Source organism: Anarrhichthys ocellatus, unplaced genomic scaffold (genome assembly GCF_004355925.1).
Source record: "Anarrhichthys ocellatus isolate YVR2014 unplaced genomic scaffold, GSC_Weel_1.0 scaffold67, whole genome shotgun sequence".
In the NCBI taxonomy this organism is placed as follows: domain Eukaryota; kingdom Metazoa; phylum Chordata; class Actinopteri; order Perciformes; family Anarhichadidae; genus Anarrhichthys; species Anarrhichthys ocellatus.
In genome coordinates, this window is record NW_022280097.1 from 496828 (window position 1) to 524610 (window position 27783).

The window sequence follows — 27783 nt, forward strand, 5'->3', positions numbered from 1 at the left end:
CAGCGCTATCCATCATCTGACTCCAGTGAGAGTAACATCAATGTGGGCCAACAAATATGGCCTGACCTGATTGTGGGTGTAACATCACACCATGAGGAGACTGAGGAAGGAGAGGAAAGGGCTGCTGGGAGCTGTTATTGCATAACAGACTGGGCAGGGCTCAGGGGCACAAAAAAAAGCTTCACTGAGAAATTAGAGCAAACAAGAATGTTTACGTGTTCCTGACCTGATACTGGGGACACTCATCCTCTTGTTTGAACATGGCAACCTGTGAATCCAACAAAGGAATGAAAATCGGTGAACACACGGGACTAGTTCGTGACTAATAGGCCAATGAGTGCAAATGAGGTCAGAGTAGTTTTAATTGAATATGTATCTCCTTCTCACTTTGGGCAGGGAAGTGTTACTAACCGCATAATACACACTGTAAATCATAACCACCGGCAGAAAGCATGCTGCGTGTAATTGCTAGATACTCGAGTGGAGTATCCAGTTTTTCCAGTGTGAACTCTCCCAGGAAGTGAAGCCACAGGGCACCTGAACACATCAGTGAAGTTTAATGTAGCTGGGAACAAGAAGACTAAACTGAGCTAACCTCGAAACAGAACCAAGTGCCTATGAGTTTCATTTTAAAGTAGAACAAGACGAGAACAATGACATACTTTCATATTAAAAGGTTGACTGTGGCTAAGTGGAGAGCAGGACCGTCCCTCAATCAGAGGGTCGGCGGCTCGATCCCCAGCTCCAGCTCCGCTAGTCGTATGTCGATGTGTCCTTGAGCAAGACACTTAACCCCAAAATTGCTCCCGTAGCTGTGCCTACGGTGTATAAATGTGACAGAATCTGAATTGTAAGTCACTTTGGATAAAAGCGTCTGCTAAATGACTGTAATGTAATGTAAAAATGTAATGATATGAATTGCCTGAATTGGAGTTGTGTTACGGTCCACCGGATGGATGAAAGTCCAACTTTTTCATTCCACTTTTAGCTCCACCTAAGATATCTAAATGCTCCACTGCTAGTTGCTAACTATAGTGCACTGTCAGTTTTCCACTGTTATGAATAAATAAATGTAGTAAATAAAGTTGATGCCGTAAAGGAGGAGAACTGCACAGCTGTGATAATACTTAATGGGTGTCGCGTAATTCATACAAATGGCTATTTCACATTCAAACAAATACATGCATGTATACCACACACTCTTCTCAAATACTTATACAATTTACAGAACATAACTTCATCCAATAATCTGGTTTAAAAACCAAGACTGTCAAAATATCTGCTTTTCATGCCAGGTTTAGTCTTTTTCTTTCATCTTCCGTGAGTTGGAAAAAAAACAAGTACTTGTTTTCCATGTGTTTATTTGCATTTACCACAACCAGGTAAAGGCAGAACATGACACACAGTAAGCTGTTACTACACAGACCAGGTATGAGAAACCACATACATTTTGTTTTTATACTAAAAACACAAATTCATATTCACTAGTAAAAATCAACCAAAGACATCATTAGCCAAAAACCACACATTGAATTTTAATTTTAGGTTTGACTGAATCACTACAATTCTATCACGTACATTAAACAGCTAAAGCAAGCACATGCTGTGGTTCATAGACATATTGCGATACAATATTTATGGACGTATGAGATGTATCTTACAATGGGCAGTGTGTAGGATTTGGCGGCATCTAGCAGTGAGGTTGCAGATTGCAATCAACCGAAACGTCTCCCGTGTGAAAAGCGAGTAGAAGAACTACGGTGGCCAACGCGGGAACGCAAACGACCCAATCTAGAGCCAGTGTGCGGTTTGTCCGTATGTTCTTGGATACCATAGGAACACGGCAGACTCCGTGAAGAGGACCTATTCCCGATTTAGATGTAAACGGCTCATTGTAAGGTAACGGAATCACAGCGATTCTTATTTCCAGGTGATTACACACTAAAGAAAATATACTTATTAATAGTATATTTTATTTCTGCCATATCTCCCTTTAAATGCTACACACTGTTCCTTTAATGCAATTAATTATTGAACATGAGTCATTTTGAAATATGAGATATACTCCCTTCACCAATGGGCCTTCCATCTTCACAGTGTAAGACAACAGCACTTATGTGACTAAAAGGTAGTTGTAGGTTGAAGCATAATCACTCCACCATTAAGGCCCTGGCTGGTAATATTAGTTAATGTTTTGTACGAGCACCAACACACAAAAGACATAATGTCAGACGTAGGTTCTCATAATAAAAGCCAAAATAAAAAGTACATTTTAGAGCAGTTGTAAACATGGAATGTTTCAAACTCAAGAAGTATAACAGTCATCTAGTGTTATAACAGTCATCTGGTGTTAAGAGCTTTCCAAGTGGCCGAATAGTGCAGTTGTAAGCCTCGGCTCTGCAGACAGAACACAGTGACATTAAATAGCTGGATCTGATAAGATGGCACTGAGTTGTTTTGAATCTTTATTTCCAGCAATAATGGAAGGAAATATATAAATGAAGGAATACCAAAAGGGTCAAGCACAACGTGCAGCGATCCGAAAAGATGATACCGGTACTTTTATCTGTACATATTTCATTTTTAGAGATAGTTGGACTGAGTTGTACATTCATTTATGAAGGCAAATGCGGGAGAAAAAATAGTAAAAAAGACACAGTTGGACTGTTTTGTCAAGAGAATGTGTCACTCTGGTATTCAAATTTCACAATTTAGACATCACAGTAATCCTATTTAATAGCTTTGCATTGGATTCAATTGATGTGAGCATTGAAAGTCTGTAACAGGAATTCAAGTAGCTCGAAGGAACAACTGAATTCCCCAAATTCTGGATCTACACTGTAAGCGAACTCTATATCCTAACACTGGCAAAAGCAATCCTCAATATCTTAAAAATCAAAATCCAATCGACATTTTAAGTGAATGGTTGGTTTGTCTCTGGAAAGGTTGAATTACACATGTGAGGACAATTTGATTGCTTTGTCTGTGCTCAAATAAAAAAAAGGAACAATTTAATGGGCAATTTTTAAAGACTATTATGATTGTGACCATATGACATAAAATAAAGCAAGAGCTGTTCATAAGTGGACCTCCGCTCTTTTCTCTTTGTCTCCATGTGACGGACGGCTCAGTGTGCTCGCCTGCCGACAGGATATCATTATCTCGGGCGCTCATTATCAGTAGCACACAACCTACAACAACTGTTTCCGGAAGCAAGCCTGATGTAAGTAAGAGGTGAAAGCTTAAAGCCTAAATCTGATTGGACCAATGGTTGAGGGCGCTTGTTTATGTGCGCTGTGATAATTAGTGGGTCAGGAACTCTGCTATGCATGGCACAGCTCCACTCAGGCTTCAGCTTCAGACTTCTGCTTGTTCTTTGGTGTAACTGCATTTTTTTGCCAGGGAAAAAGTGTTGCCATTGTACGTTTCTGTAAACCACGGGATATGTTGAATGGGGACATTTTTTTGCATTTTGTTTGACGTTGTTACATTTGGTGCTTGTTATTTATTCACGGTAGTTTTGTTACGGTTGTTACGTGATGTTGTTTTGTTATTATTTTTACCTTATCTTTGGCCACTGGCCTTAAGAGAAGTTGTGAACAGTATTACTTCCATCTTTTTTTCCCCACATAAGAATGAAAAAGGAAAGCAGCAAGGGTTCAGGTGTTCCCCTACAAAACAGTGCAAGGCTTCTTGTCCTTGAAAGGGTTTTCTGAAGTGGCGATGCCCATGAGCAGCGGGTCATTCTTGGCATGTTCTCCACAGTAGCGCATCAGGTCTGATGAAGCCTTGGACACCTGTGGAAAAAGTAATAATTCAGTCCACCCACTCATCTACCTTGACATAGAGAAGTAGAAGCAGGACACTCAAGAGAACATAAAGGCACCTTTATCCTCTCGATGCTGGCCTCTATCCTCAGCTGCTGCACCGTCCGTCTGGCATGAGCTATGCGGCTGGCGTTGTGCATTTTCGATGACATCGCAGACTTTGGACAGCTGTGTTCAAACCTGGTTTAGAAAAAAACATGTGTATATATATATATATATATATATATATATATATCTTTACACTTGCTCTACTTACATAAATTAGTGTGTGGAGATGCAGTTGGTATTTGCACAAAGGAAACCAATAAAGCCGCAGCGTAATAAATCTATTCAAACGATTCCTGGCAACAAGATGTTCCAGAGAGTCATGATGCTGAGGCATGATAACTGTCTTTGCACAAAGTGAACAAATTAATTAATCTTATCAGCATCTAAGTTGATTTACTTAAAATTGATGTTCTTATTGGTGTCTTATTGGTTACTAATAACTCTATTTAGATATCAAGATCTGTTTCTACCTAGCTTGAAGCGGTTTGTAATCCATCCCATTTTAAACATTCATCGTAGTAGCTGCCTATAGGTTAGTGGTACACATATGACATCTAAGGTTAAGGTATTATTGGAACATGTATGACAGTTACAAGATATTTATGAGAGATGAGATGATGATGAGATTATTTCTTCCTGTCGTTAAGAAAATCCATCTAACTTTGAAGAAAAGGAATTGGACAAATAACAAATTTGACATGATGGTGGTAGATGAAAAGTCAGACATCACCAAATCAATCATCCCGTGAGGGACATTCTGTGCCAATCTATCTACTAATTTCACAACGCAAGTGAAAACTTTGCCCAACTGGTGATGCCGGAGGAAAAGTAAGGGAATAACTTGCATCAATAGGATTCATCCTCTAGCAAGACATCTAATATTTGTTAGACATTTCAGTCTTGATCAAAATGTTGGACCGACTGACAGATTGACATTAAAAAATGATCGCAGCTGCTTCTTAGGTTGCACCCCTTAGTTTAATGATTGAGCAACTTTGCCCAATGTTGCAGGTGGAGAAGTTACTAAGATTTTTCCCGCACCAATGTCTATTTGTTGTGCAACTTCCCAGAAGTGTCAGACAGTTGACTTTGTAATTGACTCAATGTGCGTAAAAGCTGTGTGGCTCAACCTATACTCCTGTTTCACAATTCCCACTTCCAGGACACAATGGTTTGCTTTACTGGCTCATTACATCACTCCCTCAACCACTTGAAGTGGAAGCGGCTCAGATGCTATTTTTTTTTTTGCACTGTCTGCAGAGCATAAAGGGAAAGCAGCCAAAACCAGTTTTTCTGCAAAAAATATAATTTGTTAAAAGAAAATCAAGACAGAGGAACTGCTTCTAATGCAAGAAGAACCCCGTGTGTTCAATTTGAAGTAGAACACAGTACATAATGCTGTTAAGCAACAAATGAGAAGTTCTCTGTGTACCCAGCAATTGTGCAGCAATGTTAACTTGTTCCTGCACAGCAGAAAGGGACTCTGTGGGACTGGCAAACATAACATTTGAAATGTGGTGTGGTTAATGTTTACTCTGTGCTTTGGTGCAGAACCTTACAGAGGAGGGGCACACGCTGAAACGGAAGGCAGATGAAACATGGACTACAGAGGGGAGACAAGACCATGCATCCCTCAAAACCCCCCCATCCCACCCACTCCCTTCCGCTTCCTGCACAGGAAGCAGTAGCGCCAGATACCCTCTAAAGTATAAATGATTGAATATGGGGAGGAGGCTCTAAAAATAGAAGCTACACAGGGCCAGTAACTAAGGAAACGGAAAGCATGGCTACTGAGTGACTAATAAATCTTTCCCAAAGAACACATGACATTGAAACCTCAATTGTACTTTCAGTCTATAGCTGCTTCCATTGTTTTTGCTTTCTTGACCTGTGCATTCATTGTTCCCGGGAACTTAAAACTCCACGTCGTGGCTCTCTTGTCAACACAGCTGTAGTACTCAAGCCCCTCAGCTGCACTGCCAAGGCGTGAGTGGACACAGGGAAAGGGAGAGCTGCGTCACAGGGGGGCTGGTCCTGCCCCCCCCCCAATGTCTGCAGGGACGTTTTGTGTGATGCCAGCGCCTGCTCCATTGTTGAGTCTGTGGAATTGCCTTGAAAGTGTCACTAATGTAGACTAGTAACGTCACAGCACTTGATCATGGCTGACATACGCTCCACTTTAAAGTTTTGAACAATGCAAAGACAAAATTCAAAGTTTTAAATTGTATTAAATTCCATCACTGTCTTTGAGCTCCATGTCTTTCTTTTGGACTGTTCTTCTTCAACTTGTCACACTGTTTGCTTAAACACTATAGCTGCATTGCATTTAGCCCAAGGAAAATGTCACCACTGCAATATGAGCAAAGTCACGTGATGTTAAACAGCCCCTTTGGCATGGAGCAAGTATGGCTTAACAGTGATTTCATGCTGTTGTAAATATGCACGTACATATGTATATGTGCATGTTGCAACTTTCACAAAAAATTGATGTAAGAAAATAAATGAGTGAGACGGATAAGTACAAAACATGTAGTCCCCTCTCTTCTCCTCAGGCCAGGGGAGCAAGATGTGGCATGTCGCAAAGACTTTCATCGGGATTGGTTCATCCATTCCCGATGTACGCATTTACAGACTCCGCTTATACATGTAAATTCATGTTTAACTTTGTTGATTACGCATTTCGTATCTTTCTTGGGAAATTAATTACTCTCAAAAGTCGAGTGAAGGGAGGTGAAGAGAGATTATGCAACCATCACTGTATAAAAATGATTCAACAGGAGCTGGATTATTTATATGATATTGTCATATTTTCTAAATACTAATACATTTGAGGCGAGAGCCAGCAGCCAGTTAGCTTAGCATAAAGAGTGGAAGCAGATGGAAACAGCTAGCCTGGCTCCGCCCAAAGGCAAAAGAAAGACATTTGCCTTCCAGCAGCTCCAAAGGTCACTAATTCACTACTACAAAAACAAACATTTGCAGTCTGTGAAGTTAAGCCAACAGACAGGGTGGTATCAATCTGCTAATCTAACTCTTTAAGCATGTTAGCGTATTTCCCAAGATTTCAATTTATGCTGAAAACCACTACAATATATGTGACAAACTCTTTCTACAGGGAAAACTTGTAGCTTGTTGCAGAACATCTGAATGTGCACAAGAAAAATATGAACATAATTTTAAATTATTACCTCATTGCCAATTTATTTTATTTTGAAATCAAGACCTCAGTCAAACAAATGCATGAGTGAGAGGAGCCCTGAATCAGGGAAACTTGCCACTGTAGGGTGAGTACATCTTTGTATGATGAGCCTTTAAAATCCCTCGAGCCAAAAGAATGTCTGCAATGCTTTCAGCTGTGGTGTGCCCATCTGCATCCAGCCTGTGCACTTATGTGTGGTAAATGTAAGCATGTGGCACACTCAAAAGCATTGATAGAAACATATTTGAAGTCTTACATTAGGGTGATCTCTTTGATGTGGCTTTACACAGGTGGGCTCCCGCCGTGCCATCAGAACGTTCTGCAGAGTTTACGACAGCAGCTTTTGCCCCGTCAGTGAGAATGTGTTGCAACTGCTGCCCCAACAAATATACTAAGAACTTAGTGACACCACATTAAAACCAACAGCAGAACGGAACTAAATGTGCATTTGTGTACTGAACAGTGGGAGAATACTCAAACGCATGCAATGCGGAGGAGTATTGTATGCGTCTCCAGGTGATATTATACATCACAACATGACAAATGTATGTAAAGTCACGTATCAAATATTACAAAAGATGGATGGACAGAAAACTTAACAATTTGTGTGACTTATTAAAGGTGAAATCTTGAACGGCGATAAGCGGTAATTGCAGGTGTGTGTTTGGATCTCACTTCATCGCTTTCAACAGTCGGCCATTAGCTCGGTATCCTTTGTGTTACCTCACACGGCGGAAGGTAGTGACTCTACAGACATTTATTTAAATAAAAATCTTCTACATAAAGCAAAAATTCCAAATAATTCCTGGTTTTGGTTCTCAAATCTTCACTGCTTTTTATGTTTTATACAATTTCAAACTGATTATTTATCAGTTTTGTACTTTTGTTTGGACAAAATTGTAGACATAAAATAACTAATCGACTACATAGCATTTCAGAACAAAAACACACTGTGAAAGGGTAAAAGTTGTAAGATGAAAACACAGACATTCAGGGAGAATGGACAACGCCGTCGTAGCGACCTGTCAATCACAAGGTAGCCACGCCCCAAAGCATATGCTTCTTTATCGTCTACTTACTCTAAAGGGGAACGTCATTTACTAAATGAACATCATGCTGTATTGAAGCAGATTTGAAAGTAGAGATTGAGAACATAAACTCAAGTTTACAAAGTTTACTGAGGTAATAAATCAAGTGTGAAGTAGAGTCATTTTCTCATAGACTCCGAAACAATCTGACTTATTTTTGCAACCAGACGAGTTGCTATTAGAAAGAATGCACGTTTAAGGCACCTCCGCATAGACTTCACTTTTCAGGTTGCCGACATGAGGGACAACAATGCATACTAAATTTTAGCCAAAGATGGTTCAATTAGTCCACCAAGACTGCAGAAGCCTCATATTAATATCAAGTGTACCTGAGCAATACACTGAACCCCCGGCTCCCCGGGCGCCTGTCATTGGCAGCCCACTGCTCCCTATACACAGGGATGGGTCAAATGCAGAGACAAATTTCCCCCTTAACGGGATCAATATAGTATAGAAAATAAAAAAAAAAAAATTGAATTAAAAATTTTCATTAGCTTTGGCTCAACAATTAAATGTACTTTGCACAGACCCAGGACCGACCAGGAACAAGTACAGCAAGCAAAAAACATTTCAATTTGCATGTGGGCATTTTAGTATGTGTGTGTATGTTTTAAGACAGACTTGAAATAAGTGAGAAAATAAATGCAATGAACTGTGTTCCGCTATTGTTACCTAACATATCTCCTTAACAACAGAAACGTAAACTTCAATAACTCCTTGCATTTCCAACATTTTTGGTGTAATAATAGAGAATACAAACAAACGTAGGTGCGTTTTGCTCACAGATTACAGAGGTGTTATTCAGTGTCTGATAAACAGAAGGCAGGCAGAGCGCTGCGGCCTAAATGATTAGTTATCAGCTGTCCAGTTCCAAAAAATGTTGGTCCATGGGACACTGAGCAGCTCCATTATCTGTCGGTTACACTGCTAAACTGCCTGGCAACAACACCGGCCGGCTCCACAGCCCGCTCCTGCAGTAAGCTCTGAGGCTTAAGCACATTTGAGAGGCACGGTGACAATGCAGACAGGCTATCAGTGTTGTGCCACACACACGATGGCCATTTGGCATTGTGTGGAACGCAGGCACCAGGACAGGGGTCCAGAGCTTTTACAAGTTTAACTGCGCCCTCATGAGCGCTAATCTCAGACAGCCTGATGCTATCTGGGAGCCAGACTGCCCAGTCAGGCGCGCAGAGGAAAGAGACAGAGGCCTCCCAAAAGAGAAACAAACACGCAGTGTCGGAGTTTTGGTGGAGACAAACTGTATGACTAACACTAGAACATTCCAATCTGCAGAGTAACGCTATCGATTATCGAGGCGTCATGGGTGCTGTCCAAAAGGCTTTGAAGGCCTGCCCTACTGTGTAAAGACGGCCGACTTGAAAAGCCACCCAGGAGGCGTTGGTGTTTGCGCTGCAGACTAAAACAGGAGATGAGGGTTCCGAGCCGTTGAGTCACAGGTTGTGAGTTTCTCTCTGGGTTCCACCGAACACCTTTCCCCTGAGCGCTGCTGCCGCATGCAACACCTTTGCCGAGGGTGAGGTCAGCCGTGGGACGACAGATTCTCACTCCGGTTTCTGTCGCTCTGTCTTTTCTTCCCACCTGGGCCCCATGTGCAGAGAAACAGGTTCCTTTGAGTGCATGTTAGTGTGTGTGTGTTTGTGTGTGTGCGTGTGTTGGCCTCTGGTGGCACAACCTGCAGACAGTCGCAGCCGTTTAAAAAGTTCAAAGGTTTGAGTAATGTGCCTCAGATTCCCTGAGAAATAACTTCATCTATCTTCACTCTCTCTCTCACACACACACACACACACACACACACACACACACACACACACCCTGCAGAGAGGTATAGTGAATAACATCCATGGATTAGGGCTCTCTTTGAAGTTTTCTTTAATGTGCTTGGAAGTCAATGGAAGACAAGCAGCTAAAACACCCTGACCCAGGTGCTACTCTCTTCTACTACATCATGCATGTGCTCACGAATTTCTTCCCTGCTCTGCTTTGATAGTTTTCCAAAAAAAAAGAAACCTTTAGAGAGGAGAAATGAAAAGCTGACACACAAAGAAAATGCCGCACAATGGACAGATGCACCGCAATGTGCCACCATGCAGCTGCTTTTATTAATGAAGAAGCGCTGTCATACAGATGCATGTGGGTGGGGGTTAACATGCAAACCTGTTGCGTGCGGAACAATCACTTTGAAATGTCACAACAAATATTGGATAGATGCCCATGAAATGTGGTACAGTTATTACACGTCATCCCCCCCAAGGATGACGTGTAATAACTGATGACTTTTCATGTTCGCATTAGTACATAGTACATCATAACTAAAAAAGGTGATAAGTCTTGCAACCGTATTTGATGCAAAGGACGGGCTCATTGTTTATGTTCTAACATACATTTGAGACTACTCCTTTAGCACATAGCTTCAGGACTTCAGTAAGGGGGTGAAAGGACCGGCTTCATCACCATATGCATGGAATGCAGTCTGTATTTTGGTAAACAAAACAAACAGAGTAAGTAAGATTATAACTAAGGTTTTGAAATTCAAGCAGACTATCTTGTCCAACAATATCTAATATCTAAGTGAGAACATCCTTTCTACTTCACTCACTAAAAGCAGTTGTACAGCTACCGCCACAAAGCTGGATTTCCACAGCATGGAACGGCCCGGCTCGGGTCATTTTTTGTTACCAGGTTGTTTTCTTAATTTTGTTTTCCACTGCAGACAGCACTCTCTCAGTATAGGTGGGAATCTACCTACACTGAGGGAGTAGTAGCAGGGAGTTGTGCAGTAGTAGAGCAGTCGCAGGGACGTTCTTCAATCAGAGGACCGGCTGTTCGATCCCCGGCTCCGCTAGTACATGCTCCGCTAGTCCATGTCGATGTGTCGAGACACTTAACCCCAAATTACTCCCGCAGGCTGTGCATGAATGGGTATGAATGGTTAGTTTGAGTCCTGATGGACTGATGGCACCTTGCATGACGGTGACACCCTGCTATCAGTATGTGAATGGGTGAATGATGACATGCAGTGTTAAAGCGCTTTGATTGGTCAGAAGAAAAGTGCTATACAAGTATAGCAGTGGCGGGCCGTGCATTTTATACCTGGGCCTTCACTGCTGTCCTGCAGCTGAAACACCTCCTAATAACCTCATGATGGCGCCACAGCTACGGTTATTATTCGTTTCTATGGTGTAATAATACACGTATTCGTATTAAACCGTTCGGTACGCGGCTTACGAACCGAACAATACGTTTGAATAATACTAGTGCATTTGGAAAATGCAGAAGCTTAAATTGTAGGACATATAATGTTTTCTGCGCTCACGTAGGAGACAACGGGCTACGACCTCTGAACTGGAAACAAAAAAACAAAAAACAAAAACAGCTGAGGCACCGCACTTCTGGGAGGCTACACTAAACTAGCTTAACGGGACAACAACAGCAGCAACACGCATTCTGGCATGCTAGCTACGTTAAGTTTCGTTTCACGATAGTCACGTGCTCGCCCACTGACCAATCACAGCGCACTCTGCACCTCACTGCAGTGCTGCACCTGAAAACTGAGCTGCACATAATGATGACGTAGTTGTAGGCCAGCTAGCAGGCTCTGGCACGTCAAAGAATACGCCCAACATGTCAAACTAAACATCTGATTGGTTGAACACTATGACAATCAACAATATTGTCCCCGTTCACTTAAACTGCACATGGATGCACTTGTGAGTCTGCAGGCCTCGGGCCTCTGTTCTTACCTAGAGACACAGAGGTGGAATCTGATTGGATAAAAGCTCTACTTAAAGCAAGCTGCACTGGAAGCAGAGCAACTGAGGAAGACAGTAGCTGTGCAATGAGAAAATAAGATAATGGGAAAAATATTTATATAAATCATAATACATGTAGTGTATTTAAGAAAAATGATTAAATTATAAGATAGCTATAACTCTGTGATTGTGTTTAGGCCAGCAGAGAAGGCCTTGCAGGCCCTGACGGCCCACCACTGGTACAATATACATGACATCATCTTCAACGCAAAACTAACACAGTGTGTTCTCTCGCTGGTTCCTTTCATCAGCAACCACACGGAGGAACTTCTCTACTGACCTGACTACTGTGAACTGACCACTGCATGGTTTTGCGGGCTGCCATTATTTTAAAATCTGGGTTGAGTGAATAAAAAAAACAAATGTGGCCACTATGGATCACAGCTTGGCTATTAAAAAATGTTGGATTTGTGCAGGATGTCCAATATTGGAAACACCTAATATCTCTGCTGTCGCCGCTATAAATCCGCTGAAGTAAAAAAACTGTCTCGGCTCCAGTGGGACGGCTCACTCGGCTCCAAGAAAGAGCCCTCAGGGCACAGCTGACTGCAACAGTTAATGAACCCTTAGTCAGCCCTGTCTGCTCACTGATCCGACGCTGTGTGAGCCGCCTGTCTTATCTTGGTGTACACAGTCTCTCAAAGACAATAGAGTCACACAGAGCGGCTGCATAAAGAGAGAGCTCGAGACATGCCTTTGTGGTTTTGTTAAAAGTCGCAAATTTGATGGATCCTACATTGTACTACTACTAAGTGAGGGGTTGTGTGTTGCAGTGTGTGCAACCGCGATATCTTTGTGTGCCCGATGGGCCAGGCTGCTATTTCCTGTTGAGTGGGAGAGAATGTCTCATGCCGTTGATATCTCTGCACAAATGCACCGAGTGGTCTCCACCCTATCATGGGAGAAACACTCCCACCAACAACAAGAAAACAAAAACCCGCTCTCAGCCCCGCTTTCTGAATTCGCTGGAATCCCCCAAGGAGGGAAAAAAAAAAGAGCCCACACTCTCCCACCAATACTTCCTGGAGCCCGGGGCAGTCCTGTATCTGCACAGGTCTCCCCGACAACTGAGCTTTGTCTAGACAGAAACCAATGCTCCACTCACCGGATAGGAATTCAGTAAAACCCACAGCTCCTCATTCTCACACCACCTTTAGCCTGCCGCTCTCACATAGCGCCAAACAACCCAGTCACAGCTCTCATTGTGACAATAATCCAGCATTTACACTCCGACTAAATGCACCACCCTGCCATTCATGAAAATAACCAAAAATTGGTGCATTTTGCCAAACAAAGTGCACTCTGTGCATAAGAATCAGCCCTTTTTTTTTTACATATATGTGTGAATGTAAAAAAAGGGTGCAGAAACAGGCTTTAACTGCAACACAAGCTGATCAAGTTCTGCTTGCTTGATATCAAGTTTCAAAACTAGTAATATGGGATGCAAACCACGCAGTGTGAAGGGCATGAATGAAAAGGCACAATAAACACCAGCAGCTTTTCCTTCCAAGCCTTACAGTTACACACAGTGCTGTTACTGTCACCTTTTCCCCACTTCTCCACATGTCTAACTAACAAACACACACACAGGTGTCATTTTACATGCATGCTAAGGCTTCTTTGTGTTCATTCTTTTATAGAATCTGTCTCAAGGGAAGGTTTATTCATCAGGGTGCTGACTGCTGGGTGTAAAGTCTTCCCAAAAGTTCCAGTAATTTCTCCTGCACCAGTCCTACAACACTGTTTCAAAGACTTTAATAGAGTCAAATATTACTTTTTTCTGGAAACTAATGCTTTTTTTTTAAAGAGGTTAAATGCTTCACACTTAAAGTAAAGATTAAAGTAACCTTTCAGGATCTTTGCCTAGATCTGAGTAGTAATTCCCTTTTCTATCCTTATTTCTAAATAAAATTAATACAAAACATAAACCATCCTACATTTGGCTTGTGGATAAAACAATGAATGAACTTTCTGGGCACTTGTGAAAAATCTGACATACCACACAGGGCGCTGCATTCCAGTTTCTATATTTAGATTAGATGGATGCATGCAAGACTCTCATAAAGCAAACATAAACTAAATAGATTGAAAAGCATCTACAGCTGTAAAAGCTTGCACGACAGATCAACTGAAGCAGCAAATACTGCATTAACGCAATAAGACACGGAATAGATGGATACGGAAGGTGTTCTTGCACGGGCCTTGCAGTGAGGGAAGGTGGTAGTAGGTGATAAGGAGGCTTCTTCACTGCTGCCCCCTGACTGCTTATGATGACGAACAAAAGACAGAGAGAGAAACAGAATAAGGGGCGGGCTGGGAAAAGAAAAACACAGGCTCCTGACCTCAGTAACAGGAAAGAGTCTCCCACCTCCCACCCTCTCTTCTCCTTCCTGTGAACTTTGGAGCACCCCAGAGCTGAGTGAGCAATACACTGCACATAATGAGCAGCCGTAGGGGAGGCAGAGGAGAGGGCTTTGGACGTAAGAGCCGCCGGGGCGGACACCGTGTCCAGAGTGTCCTTTTAGGGAGGCTCCCCAAGTGGCTGCAGGTTTTGTCTCTCATGATCTCCCTGTCGGGAGGCCAACTGTTTGTGAGCCTGCAGTCCTGACGCATTAGTAATCGGCCCTTTGTACTTACACGTTACTACCAGAGAGTTTGCATACAAAGTGAGATAGAGGCAAATGAAACAGGTATTATTAACCGAGAAAGAATCCCAAACATCCACCTTGCCCAGGTCTGCACAAGGTTCACTGCAGCCAGAGTTCACATTTTCAGAGTGAGCACGTGGGAAAGTTCCATGTGTTCTCCTGCTGAAAGCAATCATTTGTTTCAGGATGGTATTTGGAAAATGCCTGCATTTCACAATTGCTGGTCTGAAGTTTTTTTTTCGGGCATCATAACTGTGATTTAGTTGTTCTGCATTTTGCTGGAAATGCACATTAAAGTGGTCTGAATAACAGCCGTAATCATATCTCACTGGAAGTTTGTGCACCAAAAAAAGAACTGAAAATAAATGTAAGAAATAGTCAATGGAGGGTCATGCACCTCTCTATCTTCCCTTGTGTCCTGTCTGCCTCTATACTGTCATCTGTCCAATGAGGACAAAAATGCCCCAATGTAAAATCATATATAGTATTTTATATATAATGTCAAATATATGTATAACAGCACAAGCTATTCTACATGAGTATCTTTACTTTAGGATATTGCATTTATTTAAACCTGCAATAAGAAATGCTTGGGCCACTGAACAAGTTGTAAACACAACACTGACATAGCATCACCTTTTATTTGATATTACCATCAGCTGACACAACTACGCAGTTATGGAGCAACATTATCATTCATTTGGAATTGTGCTTCTGGCCGCCTGATTAATGCAAGTCCAATATTCACTCTCATTTAGCTCCGTTTTGGGTCTCTACCAACACCTGAGGGAAATATCTGTTTCTTTAGCTGCTGAATGCTCCACTATGTTCACCAGCTAGTCGCTAACTTTTTTGAGAGTGAACCTAAACAATATAGTTGCTGCCAGGCTTAAACAATGAGCTGAAACCCGCTGCAAAGCTCTCTAAAGCCCAGGGTGTAGCTGCAGATTTGGGTGATAATTCTCTGTAGGTTTATCACATCATGGTCACCTTGTTTTATCCCCATTGTCAATTTGATATGTTATTGTAAAAATATTGACTATAACCGCTTTAGGTAAGGTAGGTAGATTTGAGTAAATTATTTTTAAAGAAATTCAACTTAAAAGATATTTCATTATGTGACAAAGGGAGGAGAGCCCATCAAACTACATGACAACACAGGTCCCAAGTTCCTGCATCATGGTGAAGCTCTGCAAAAAAAAGGGCCAGACGGAGAATCTGACTTTCTTGAGGCACATGTGCGTGTGTGTTCAGTGTAGACCACCAGGCAAAGAATGATTCCATCAGGGGTGTGACATAGTTGTACAAAAAGCTAAGTGTGTTTGTCCGTTCTAGTGGAGACACTCATGCACACAGGCGCATGTTAAGCTCACATATGCTGCAGTATGCTCAGCAGCACATGAGCCACTTGATAATGACCGTTGTTGTGACGTGAAAAAAGGAACGGAAATACACATTTGCAAAGAGGAAATGCTGCAAGTTACGTATGCGTTTCTTATTAAAAGGCCTGCATGCAAAACAGCAACCACAATCCATGAAATCCAGTCACAGGATTTCTTGCAGGAAACTGTTTCTCAATGTTTCCTGACCTGCTGCGTCACACTCATGACAAAGCTCCCAGAGCAGTGAAAAGTACACAGAACACTTTTAAATGCGCACGATCACGTTGCAGTAAATCATCGAGTGAGTGAGAACATTTACGGCATCCGTAAATGGATGGTCACAAAGACATGGACTAGTCTGCTCCAGAAAAAGGGCGGACATGTGTAGTTTAATGAAATGTTTACCTGCTCATTAGCCAAAATGAGCACCTCATCTTCCAAAACCAAAGTTGCATTACCTCAATGACCTACATTATGTCGTATTCAAACCTAGTCTGGTGCAGAGAGTTCAAATGATGACGGATCCTTTTTCAGCCGTGCGTTTTGGAGCTTTATAATGCCGTATTCATTCAAAGCAGCGGGCCGGGTTCTCACAGGGAAAGTATGCGAGCGCCGGTTGCAGTGGTTTGTTTTCAGAACAGTGTAACTCCAATGGAACGCGGGGCTGCAATGCAGAGCAGCGCACCGCCCCTAATGAACATCAATCAAAGGCGCATTCTTACAGCGGCACAGGCCTCCAAGTGTATACTTTCAAGGCAATGCAATTAAAAGCAACTTATTTCTGGACTGGAAAATATTTCCTTTGCCACTGTCTGGTGGAGGAAAATGTCTTTGAGAAGAAAAAAAAAAAGGAAAATCAAAGCAGGAAAGAGCGGCTTGTGGAAAAGAATCCCAGGCATGCATCCAGTGGTGGGGCAGATTTTCTGGGGAGGGTGACATCCCGGACTGCTGCGTGGTCTTCCTCTCTTAACTGCCAGACCCTTATGTTTGTTAACTGGAAGCCGACATTCCCTGGACGGCTCCCGCAGCAAAGAGCAGGGTGGCTGGAATTCTTGTCTGGCAGACACGTGGGCCGTGGCACAGGAGCGTCTCAAAGTGGACGCAACGGTAGATAAAGAAGGCTGTGTTTATTGTCTAGACCCTGCTGCCATGAACGCAGAGAGCAGACAGCGACAGACATGCTGTTGCTGTGCAGAAGCACTTCCCTCCCAAAGACCTTCATCGCATCAGCAAGTAGAACGACAAATAAGTACTGAAACAAGATTTAAAGTCTGCAGCCATGATTGAGGCGCTGTGAGGGTGTGCTTTGGGGTAATTGCTTATGTCAGCATGCTAACATACTCACAAAAGAGTGCTGTAAGGATGACGTATCTTTGTAGACCCCGGATGTTAGCATCGCACTGGTTCCCTCAACAAGAAGCAAATGGGATTCTTCTACTGGATTTTGGAATATTGCAGGAAATAAGCTCTGTGGCAAAGAGACGTTTTTTTTTTTTTTTTAATGACTTTTGAAGGGTGAATGCAATCAGAAGGAGTAAAAACCTAAATGTTAGGATATGAAGAAACCACAGTCCCATAAACGCAAACATACAAAATGAGGCTGCAAAGGCGGACTAGTCGGCGCGATAGTCTCATTTAATCGAAAGTGCAAAAATGCTGACTCATTTTCAGGTTTTCGGACTCATTCCTGCAGCACTCTTTGCTAACTTGCTGATGTTTAGCAGCTATAATGTTTACCATGCCAACGTATCCTCTTTTAAATGTCTGTGTGACATCTTACAAAATGTTATTTTGTTACTGTTTGAGCATTTTCCTACGGATGTCCACCAACACGAGCAATCAGCACGCCTGCGCTAGCCCCTGCAGTGTTAAGGCAATAAAACGACTTGGTTAGGATTAGGAAAAGATCGCGGTTTGGGTTAAATAACGATGGAAATGGCATTACTTAAGAACAGAAGATACATAACAAATAAGTCAACGTTTGTGTTACGATAACTTTGGAAGTGGTGTTACTTAAGTACGAAGTTTGAGACAAATATCGCCCTACGCGGACTTTGTCGCTGTTTATACTTCGTCGCTTGTCGGGGCTTTGTTTTAGCGTGTTAGTATGCTAACTTTTTGGCAGGCCAACCCGTTATCACTCCCAAGGCTTCAAATAACGCAGCTTGGTCAGCGCTCCTGAGCGTCTGACATAGACGTTCATTTAGCGTGGGTATGTGACGCGCGCAAGTAAAGTCAGCATTCACGTGAATTGTTAGTCAAGTTCATGTCAACAACGCTCTCTTCCTAAACCTGACTAAGTGGTTTTTGATGCCTGAAGCTAACATCCCGTGAAGACGGAAGTGTATTTTGAAAAGACACTGTGCATGTAACGAGTGTATCTTGAAACACAGTCGCTGACACGTGCCAATCTCTCGCTAGAGAGGTACGTACTGACCAAGCTGCGTTTTTTGAGACGCATTGGCGTGAGAATATGTTGGGCAGGCAGTTGTGTGAAAATCCTACCCATGGAAACGGGATCTGCAATGACCTAGATGTTGAGTGGGCTGATAATATGTCACAAGGAGGGGGGGGCATGGTAATTACACATCTGAAACTGCGGCAATAATTCATTCACGCTAATGGTTTTGTGTAGGCTCAATACTGGCCGGGGGTGGACATTCTCTTTCTTCACACGGGAAATGTTCCTGTGCTAATAAACCACATAATACTGCTTTTTTTAGTGTTAATCTAAAGCACATGGTTTACATTGTAAATATTTTCCAAGGTGAACGACAGAAGGAGTAGAATTCGGTGGCTGATGGAGCCCCAGCTGCACACGGGTGATACTTTCTGTGCCCCGTGGCAAAATAACATGATGAGGCTGTTTGTCCCACTTCAAAGCCAACGTGTGTCTACATTACAGCCGTGCAGATAGGGCCGCTAATCTCAAGAGGTATCTGCATGCATCCAGGGCACTTTGGAGGCCACCCAGTGCACACCGATCCTGGCCCGAATTCCCCAAAATTAGAGGTGCACGTACATAAATAACACCGAGAACGTAAATCTCTGGAAGTCTGAGATTTATTTTTACAAGCAACAAAGAGTGCACTGCAGATCCTGAGAGCAGAAGAAAGCCGCCCAGTGCACAAGAAAAAAAAAAAAAAAGGTCTTGAACGTTGTTTCTTACAGATCAAAGAGGTTTTTTTTCTCTTTTTCTTCCGCTTCCTTGGAAGAATTGAAGCGGGACATGTGTGGCATGAGGGAAACAATCAGTTTCACGTGCAAACTTATGAGCTGTTTCCATCCGTCAGTACAGAGCGCACCAGCTGGCTTGCTAGTCGGGGATGCATGGTCATCAGAGTCGGTTGATCAAATGAGTATTAACCACATTGCTTCCTGCACAGGGAAGAGCCACTCCCGCCTCTGCCTGAAACTAACCAACATGAGTAGGAGTGTGTATATTCCTGTAGGGGGGGGGATTGCTGTTCAGGAAGCGGACGAAGTACAACCGAGAGAAGGAAGGAAGATGCCCATATATGAGCAGATGCTTATGAAATAGGATGGAGTGCATGCCTTGAAGAAGCCTGGGATACCTCCTCCTACTCAAATGAACACACACACGCTCAAGTTGCACCAAGCCTAAAACTTTCATTCAACCTGCGACTTCAGTACACATCCTACCCGGAGCGGTTATTGCGACGATCAGGAACAGTTAGGTGTCGGAAAAGATTGGCCCAATCCCAGTGTCCCCCCTAAAGCCTTAAACCCTGAACCCTCAGGGACTTACTGACGTCACCTGGTAAATGGTTGAGTGTGAGAGGCTGTGAGGGCTTAAAATGGTGTAAATACGAACGGGACAGCACTTTGCTGCAATATATCACGTAACCAACGTCAAAAATATTATTTGCAATTGTGGGTATTTATTTGATACTTTTTGCTCCCTGATTTGAACGTCTTCCAGGCTCTTTCCTCACAAGATGAGAGGAAATAGCCTCTCATCTTGTAAATAATCTATTTACTCGTTTTTGTCAAAACAGTTTCATTGACAAAATGAATTAATCTCTGCTTGCATTCCTCTGATTTCATGTGTTTTTATGTTCCATCTTTAATCCTTAATGTTTCTGAGTAAATGTAATTGTGCCAGGCTGAGCATACATGTGCCGTCCTCTTTGTTTACATCTCCATGCTTCCACTGATAACCCCATGTTTAACATCACATTGCTATGAATTGTGGGTATTGCAGACTTAGGGAAAGTGTTCACAACGGGCTTAAACACTTGATGATTTGACAGTGGGACAGCTTTAAACCCTCACGGACTTTGCGGGAGCGCGCCTCAAACTCTGTGAGTCCGTGAGTGTGGAGATTGGCATTGGGCCATTAACTCTGTGCCGCCAAATGCAAGCTACTAGAGCAGGTTTCCGTTACTGCCAGCTGTGCGGAACAGGCCGCCGTCCACCGGCCAATTAGCAACACACCTGTACACTGCCAAAAAAAAGAAGAAAAATAGAGCCTTTGTTTAACACGTGCACATCATCTGGGTCACTTTTTCACTCTCACGTTTAATCATAATTTATGCTCATGCAAGCTATCGTACCTTGTTCTTTCCAAAACCCATTTTGAATTGACCTAAAATTGATTTAACATAGTTAAGTGACTGACCTACTGCTGACTATGGCATATTAATGTGATTATTCTTGCCCTCATAGATCTACTACCACAATCAACCTTCCCCTTATTCCCCCCTATAGAGAGAAGTTATATTGTGATACACTCCTATACCGGTAAAAGCAGAATATCGCCTGCATGAAAAATTACTAAGTAGCACATGTGCAGTTGTTTAAGACACGATGCAGCGACGGGCCCATGTGCTTTAAGCAAACATGTGCAGTCACATAATGAATCGCCAGAGGGCATGAAATTCAGACAAAACAGCAAAACATACATGCTAGACTCTGCACAATAATTTGATTACTCATATATTCACTGATCTGCAATGCTGTGACCAAATATGGACAAAGGAGGATGTTTTTTGGATGATATGTCAAAGTCAGCGATTTGACCAAATATTTAGTAAAGCAGGCAGACTGAGCTATGATGAAGGGTCATCTTAAAACCTGGGGGAAAAGGGAAAATAGACTGCCTGATACTGCCACCATGTGGAGGGAACGTATAATCACAGAACACCGCAGAGGGAGTTACTTTTCAATCGTAAATCAATTGGAATTGGAAGAATAATTAAAGAGAGTTGATGAAACATCCGGCTTTAACTTTGATCAGAGACGATAAATAAATAAATAAATATCTGATGACTTCTTAACGATTAATATTAAAAAAGCAATTTAGTGTTGCACTTCCGTATAGTTGGGGGATTAACATGAGACGGACAAGAACGGTCAAACTCAATGCAGCAGAGGCCCAGAGATTTAAACTTAGTTTAACAAGCTCAACCATTCAGGAGCATACGTTTCCCATGATGCAACCAATGGCTTTTATTCGCTGCCTGATAAATGCCCACACCTTTAAAATGTAACACCTGGGTGATACTCCCAGGTTATCGTATTAAAAGCCTCCCAATGGACATCACTGATTCTGTTGTGGCCTTTAAATCCAAACTCAATTTCATCTTTTTAGATCAACTTTCAATTAACTGCCTGTCATTATCTATTATATGGAAGCTGCTTGACTTCCTCCCAGATCAATTATCTTCAGATATGTTTAAATACATTTTATGCATGATTTTTGTCTCTTATCATTCATTTTATTATCTTGGTCTACTCTCAGAGAGGAATCCCTCCGTTGTTGCTCTTCTGGAGGTTTCTTCCATTTTTTCCCAGTGAAATGTTTTTTTTCTTATCCGCATCCAGGGTCTAAGGACAGATGATGTTGTATGCTGTACACATTGTAAAGCCCCTTGAGGCAAATTTGTGATATTGGGTTATAAATATGTTTTAAAAAATGACTGGACAAGTCATGAAAACAGCCATATTCTTCCAATACAACAGATTTCTCTTTCAGAACAAGAGCAGAAACGTGTTGGCGGTTTATGACGTAGAAAACTTGCAACGTCAAAGATCTAAATCTATCTATCTATCTTCTGTTAATCACCAGAGGGCAGCACCCGGCAGGCTGCAGTGTGACTGGAGATATGAAAGACGTGTGGGGGCCGGGGCTGATTAATAATGGAGAGAGCGGTGGAGCAATGTTTGTTACCTGATGCCTCTCTCAATTACGGAAAAGGCAGCGGACGCTGGTGGCAACCGTGGACTCAAACGGGACCCGGTCCAATCACCGAGTCACTGACCTGTGTGGGGAAAGCTCTCAGGTAGCATGTATTGGGGGTCCCAGTCTGCGTGACCAGCATAAATCTGTAAAGAAAAGAAAATGTTAAAATTACTAAACAGCCATGACAGACAACCAAAGAGACACATCAGAGAGAGATTTCAATACCAGGGAGCCAGATTTTACGGCTGACTGAATATACCTGAACATTAAATGGTTAAAAAACGATTACTGTGAAAGCCATGCTGGTCAGCAACCTACTGGCTACATGAGTCAGTAACTTCTGTATATTTTAAAGAAAAGGTAGTGTGCTGGACAAGGACAGAGAAGAGCTCCAGTTACATCTTTACTGTAAACAAAAGCCACGTCTGAATTAATTTAAATCAATCAGGGGGATATATATATATAGATATATATGTAACAGAATAATAAAGCTAGAATAAACCAACACTCAGCAGTCTGTTATTGTACAACGCTGACACCAAGGATGTTTTATTACCCGCTTTGTTACCAGTTGCCAAGCAACCTCTTACTTCCTTGTCTAGTTTATGATTTGCTCTCCAGTTTCAGTGGCGCGTGGTGGAGAGAAAGAAAGAATGCGACATCATTTGAAAGCTATAGAGAGGGAGCATTGACAAACGTGTGCTGTACGACACACACACACTGCCATCATTCATCAAGGCAATGAAACCTCTGAACAAAGGCTCATTCATTGATTTGTTTAAAGGTAATATTGCTGGTTTTACTAATATCAAACATTTTCAAACAACACTCCGTCATATACTCTGACCCAGTGACATCAGAGGCCCAAATGTGTGGCACGGAAAGGAAATTTGGGAATGCACATAGCTCGGGCTTGCTCCTCATTAAAAATAAATACATATTGAATTGTAATTGTTTATAGTGGAAAGGAAAGGGAGGAAAGTATTGACCATACAGAATCATTTCTAATGTGTGGTGTTGATTGTTTTTTAGTTGTCAGTAGTGTTCAATAGGTCTATCTTAATGAAAACACACTGACACACAACACGACCAACCAAGTACACATCCGTGCATGGCTCACCCACAGGAACCAGTTGGCTGGGGGGGAGGGGCATGAAGAGAGGTTAATTTAATTTAATGACAGTGACTTTATTATTAGTCTCATTCCCTCGATGCTGCACAGATGCACCAAGGACACCTGGAGTTGCTTCATGTAATTGTGTCGGTTGAGTTGCATGACATGTGGGACCTGCACAAAGCACGTGTCTATATATAAATATCCCACAGCAGCAATAATATGACAATTCCCACAGTGTCAGTGATATCACACACACACACCTACACAAACACACATGCAAACACACAGGCCACATGGGCCAATGACCCAGGAGCTGACCAGGAGGAGCAACAGCGAGGCAGCTCTTTCAACTTGACAAGTGGGTCTTTGAAAGTTTTTCATTAATGATTCTGAGATCAACTACTGTCAATCAATTATCTGCCAAACTCTATTATCACCACCTGTGGCTTACACCTGGTGCCTCTCTGCATATAACCAAAGAGGTACAGACAGCAAGAACAAAGCACCAACCTGCAGTCAGTGTGGGAATGGCAGTCTGCTAACCAACAAAGGTGAAGAGCGCTATGAAGGCCGAACATGATCTGTGCTGACGCACTCGGCTCCCCACCCAAGTCAAACAGATCTTTGCTTTCATTCCCAAAGAATTCTCTCATAAACTTAATCCACATCAGGTATAAGAGCAATAAAAGCAAACTAATGAAGCTAGATTAAACAACGTAAGGCAGAATTCACATCGTCGTCTGTTTGGAGTGATACACTTTGACTTTGAAAACAAACTCCGCAACTTGGTTAACGTGGCAAAAAGTATTGCCCTATATAGGCTGCTTAATATACTCTCAGATGAAGGAATCACTAAATGCTAATGTGTTTCAGTCTGCACTATAGATTACCAGGACACCTGTTTCATTGATTATCCTGCCGATTTATTTTTGCCGAAAGAAAAAAAAAGAAAATAATCCTAAATATATTAATTTGTGTTCTAAAAAGGAAAAAAATAGCAGTTCCTCATATTGTATATTTTTCAGCATTTCTCCTTGATGCATTACATCTTACACTAGTGGTTCTCAACCTTCTCTGTGCCCTCAAGTTTGATTTGATGAGATTTAGCTTCAGGGACCTCCATCTAAAAATAGGTTCTGGTTTTTAGATATGAAGACCGGAATTCTATATTGTCCACTACAATTTGGGAGAGAACCGTGGAGGCCGTGAAATCTCTGATCAGAGTAGTAACTCTTATGACTCTTACTCACATTGGGCTCACTTCTATAGGGAATTAAAAAGTGAAAATCAACTATTCCCCTTTTATTTAGTGACCCCCTTGAACTCACTCAAGGACCCCTGGGCATCCCCAGACCCCTAATTGAGACCAGTGACTTAAAACGATCAATATTTTTGTTGATTAAATTATCTGTATACTAAGTAATGACTCGAGGGGGGGGGGGGGCTACACTGGGTTCGTACTGGCTTAATGGTCTGAAGATCCACTATTGCACTATCAAAATGTTTAAACGAAAGGAGTTGTAGCTTGTTGTTCAACCCTGAATATGACTAAAGACATAATTGGGATAGCTTGTAAACATATTAATATCAAAGTGGAAAGAAGAAAAGGTAATAGGGTTCATGGTGAAACCCTTCATCATCTGTTGATAAGCAGTTAATGCTTTGTGTACAGGTCCACTGTAACACCCACATCGCTGCAACAGGAGGCAGGAGCGGCTCTGACGTGTGTCAGGCCAGCACACAGCGTATTTCACATCCCGCTGTGGACTACCAGGGCTGGAGGCTCCACTCTGTTGACTGGATGCATTCCCTGAAGGCCTTTGTGACCAGAGCAGTGACGCACAGACGAGCTCCCCGGAGGCCGAGCGTGGAATTTGAGTCGAGGGACACAAGTGTGTGTGTGTGTGTGTGTGTGTGTGTGTGTGTGTGTTTGTGTGTGAGGGGGGCACTTTCATGAGATTACACCGCCGCTAAGGTCTGAACCAGTGACTGTGGTGTAACTAGGCAACACAGCCCGACAGCCCTACGTCAGCATCAAGAACCCACTCAGGTGGAGTCACCCTCAACTACCAGAAGCCATGTGGCACTGAGAAGACACGTCTACCGAAAACTGGGAAAAAAAACAGTCAGAGAAATAGTCTGAATTATATTTACCACTTTATGCAAATAAAAAAGTACAGTCTTCAAACAACTGCAACAGATGTGAATGCAGCAGATGTAATATATACAGAATAGTCCAGTATTAGGAGCCCTCAGTTTTGTGATAGGCTTTTAAATTAAGGGGAAACAACTAAACAAACACATGACACAGATTCAAGATATTAACAACACAGTTATGTGCATGCAGACATAGGTGCTAAAGTGGCTGTAAGTGTATTCATGTTAGCCCATGCACATGCCTGTGAGCCTCTCCCCCGAAGAATGAATATCGACATCATCGTGGAAGGTGTCCTTAAAACGTTTGTCTGGTTCACCCATGTAGCTACTTTACATAGATGGACAACGTGTCTCCACTTCCTCCCACTGTACTAAAATGAGGCCAAACTATTCCGGATACGGGGGCTGCCATCTTGGGATTTTGACCTCATTGGAGGCCGCAGAGCGGCGCAGAAACTGGAGCCGCGGTATCGAGGTCCCGCCCACACACCAATCACCAGCCGAGCACGGCCACAGCTTGTTAGCGTGAGAGCCACCTAGCTACGTTAGCTGTTTGGCTAGAGACACAACAACTAACCATGATATATCTATACATATTCAGTTTAGTGGAGCTGTCAATCACAGCCGTCAATCATGCCAATCCCCTTTTTTACAACATCGAATAAATAACTTCTTTATCTGAAAAAAAAAAAACTTGAACTTACATCAGTGTGATAAGAACTACATAAAATGAGAGGAAAATTGTATTCGAATGCACTTTTTAGTTTGGCCAATGTCCCATCAGCTAACATGGAAGGGGGCGGGGTATATTACCTATACTGCAACCAGCCACAAGGGGGCGATGTTGATGTTTTGGCTTCACTTTTGGGAAGCTGTCCTCTAGAAAGTCTACGGTCCAAAACCTCCAAATGCTCAATTTACTTTCACATAAGACAAAGGATGGCAGTGTTTCCATGCATGAGCTGAACGTTTGGTTCCCTCATGATTTAATATCGGGACATTGAGGTTCAAAGAAAGCTGTAAAGCAACATGACATCAGGCAGGTTTTCCATGGAGACATAAGTGTCATCATTTATCTAATAGCGTAACCTACTTGTATTTTCTAATATTCAAAGACTTTTCGAAAATATACTTCCATGAAGCAATTTTCCTCCTCTTTAATATGGCCACCTGTCACTTCTGCTGCATTAAACACCTGTTTACCAACCAGTGCATGTACAACATATAACATGCCCACCATTTAAATCTGAAATACTGTAAATCTTACTCGGCAAATCACACAGACAAACTATGAACCTGATCAAAATACATTTTTTTCCCCCAAATTGTACTTCCTCCTTGTGTACATACGTTTTTGTTTTTTCTGGTCATCGACTGGAGGTGACAGTTTACCTGCTGGTATTATTTAACGTCAGCATTACAGTCCAGACACCAGTCGTGCAATCTCCGTGCTGATACTCACCTGGCCTCTCGGATCCGACAGGGTTTTCAAAATCGCGCCATGGAACAATGCAAGTGCAGCTCCTTTAATAAAAAAAATTCAAAATTCAAAAAGCCCTCTAGCTGTGTCAAATGAAAAGTTTCACGACGCAGGAAATAAACCCAGAGCCCCGTTGGTGAGAAACAGAGAGACAGGAGACACGGAGAGTGATCTGCCGCGGACTTGTTGGGCTGAGACTCTTTTAACTCCTCCTGTGCGGAAGAGACAACAGCGCCCTCTGCTGGTACCTCTAGCCTACACCATTTTTATTCTTTTTACAAAAAAATACATGTGACAATATCTGGATTACACGTGATGTTTTTGACATGCATATGCGTCTGAAGTGCATTTCAAATTGGTATGTGTTAGACACGCATAGACAGCATGTTATATGAAGTCTGTATGAATGTGTGATGGAAAATACACACTCAGGGCTGCAACTGACAATTATCATCATCGTCTGATTTATTTTCTCCACTCGTTGCGGATGAGGTATTCGGGTCACATACAAGTTACAGTACAACAACATTAAAATACTCTGTTACAAGTAAAAGTCATGCATTCAAATCTACAAGTACAGAAGTAGCATCAGCTTTGTGTAGTTTAAGTAACAGCAGTACTAGTAGTGGTTGTGCAGAATGTCCCCTGTAAGTGACACTATTAAGAGTGTTGATACTGATGCATCAACGCCAATTTTACTGTAGCAACTGCAGTAATATCTCATGCACTTTTACTTTTCACCCCAAGCTTAAGAAAAAAAAGTTAGAATATGAAAGTGACATTATTCTAGACAGTCTAC

The 27783-nt window shown here is 42.3% G+C and overlaps 1 protein-coding gene across 2 annotated transcripts; it reads right to left on the reverse strand.

Moving 5' to 3' along the window:
* Positions 1-848: 848 nt before the first annotated feature.
* On the reverse strand, positions 849-27200 carry gng12b (guanine nucleotide binding protein (G protein), gamma 12b). 2 transcript variants are annotated; one of them, XM_031873038.1, is made up of 4 exons: positions 26967-27200; positions 22310-22373; positions 3887-4007; positions 849-3797 (listed from the first exon to the last, which is right to left on the reverse strand). In XM_031873038.1, the coding sequence occupies exons 3-4, from the start codon at positions 3977-3979 to the stop codon at positions 3672-3674; spliced, it is 219 nt and encodes a 72-aa protein (XP_031728898.1). In that variant the 5' UTR covers positions 3980-4007; positions 22310-22373; positions 26967-27200; the 3' UTR covers positions 849-3671. The 2 variants fall into 2 exon arrangements, with proteins under 2 accessions (XP_031728898.1, XP_031728897.1); XM_031873037.1 differs by having other exon boundaries at positions 22219-27199.
* Positions 27201-27783: the final 583 nt, after the last annotated feature.

Coding starts and splice junctions, on each gene's coding strand:
- gng12b (XM_031873038.1), bottom strand. CDS start 3,979: ATGTCATCGAAAATGCACAACGCCAGCCGCATAGCTCATGCCAGACGG. Junction 3,798..3,886: donor CCAGCATCGAGAGGATAAAG/GTGCCTTTATGT, acceptor CTTTTTCCACAG/GTGTCCAAGGCTTCATCAGA.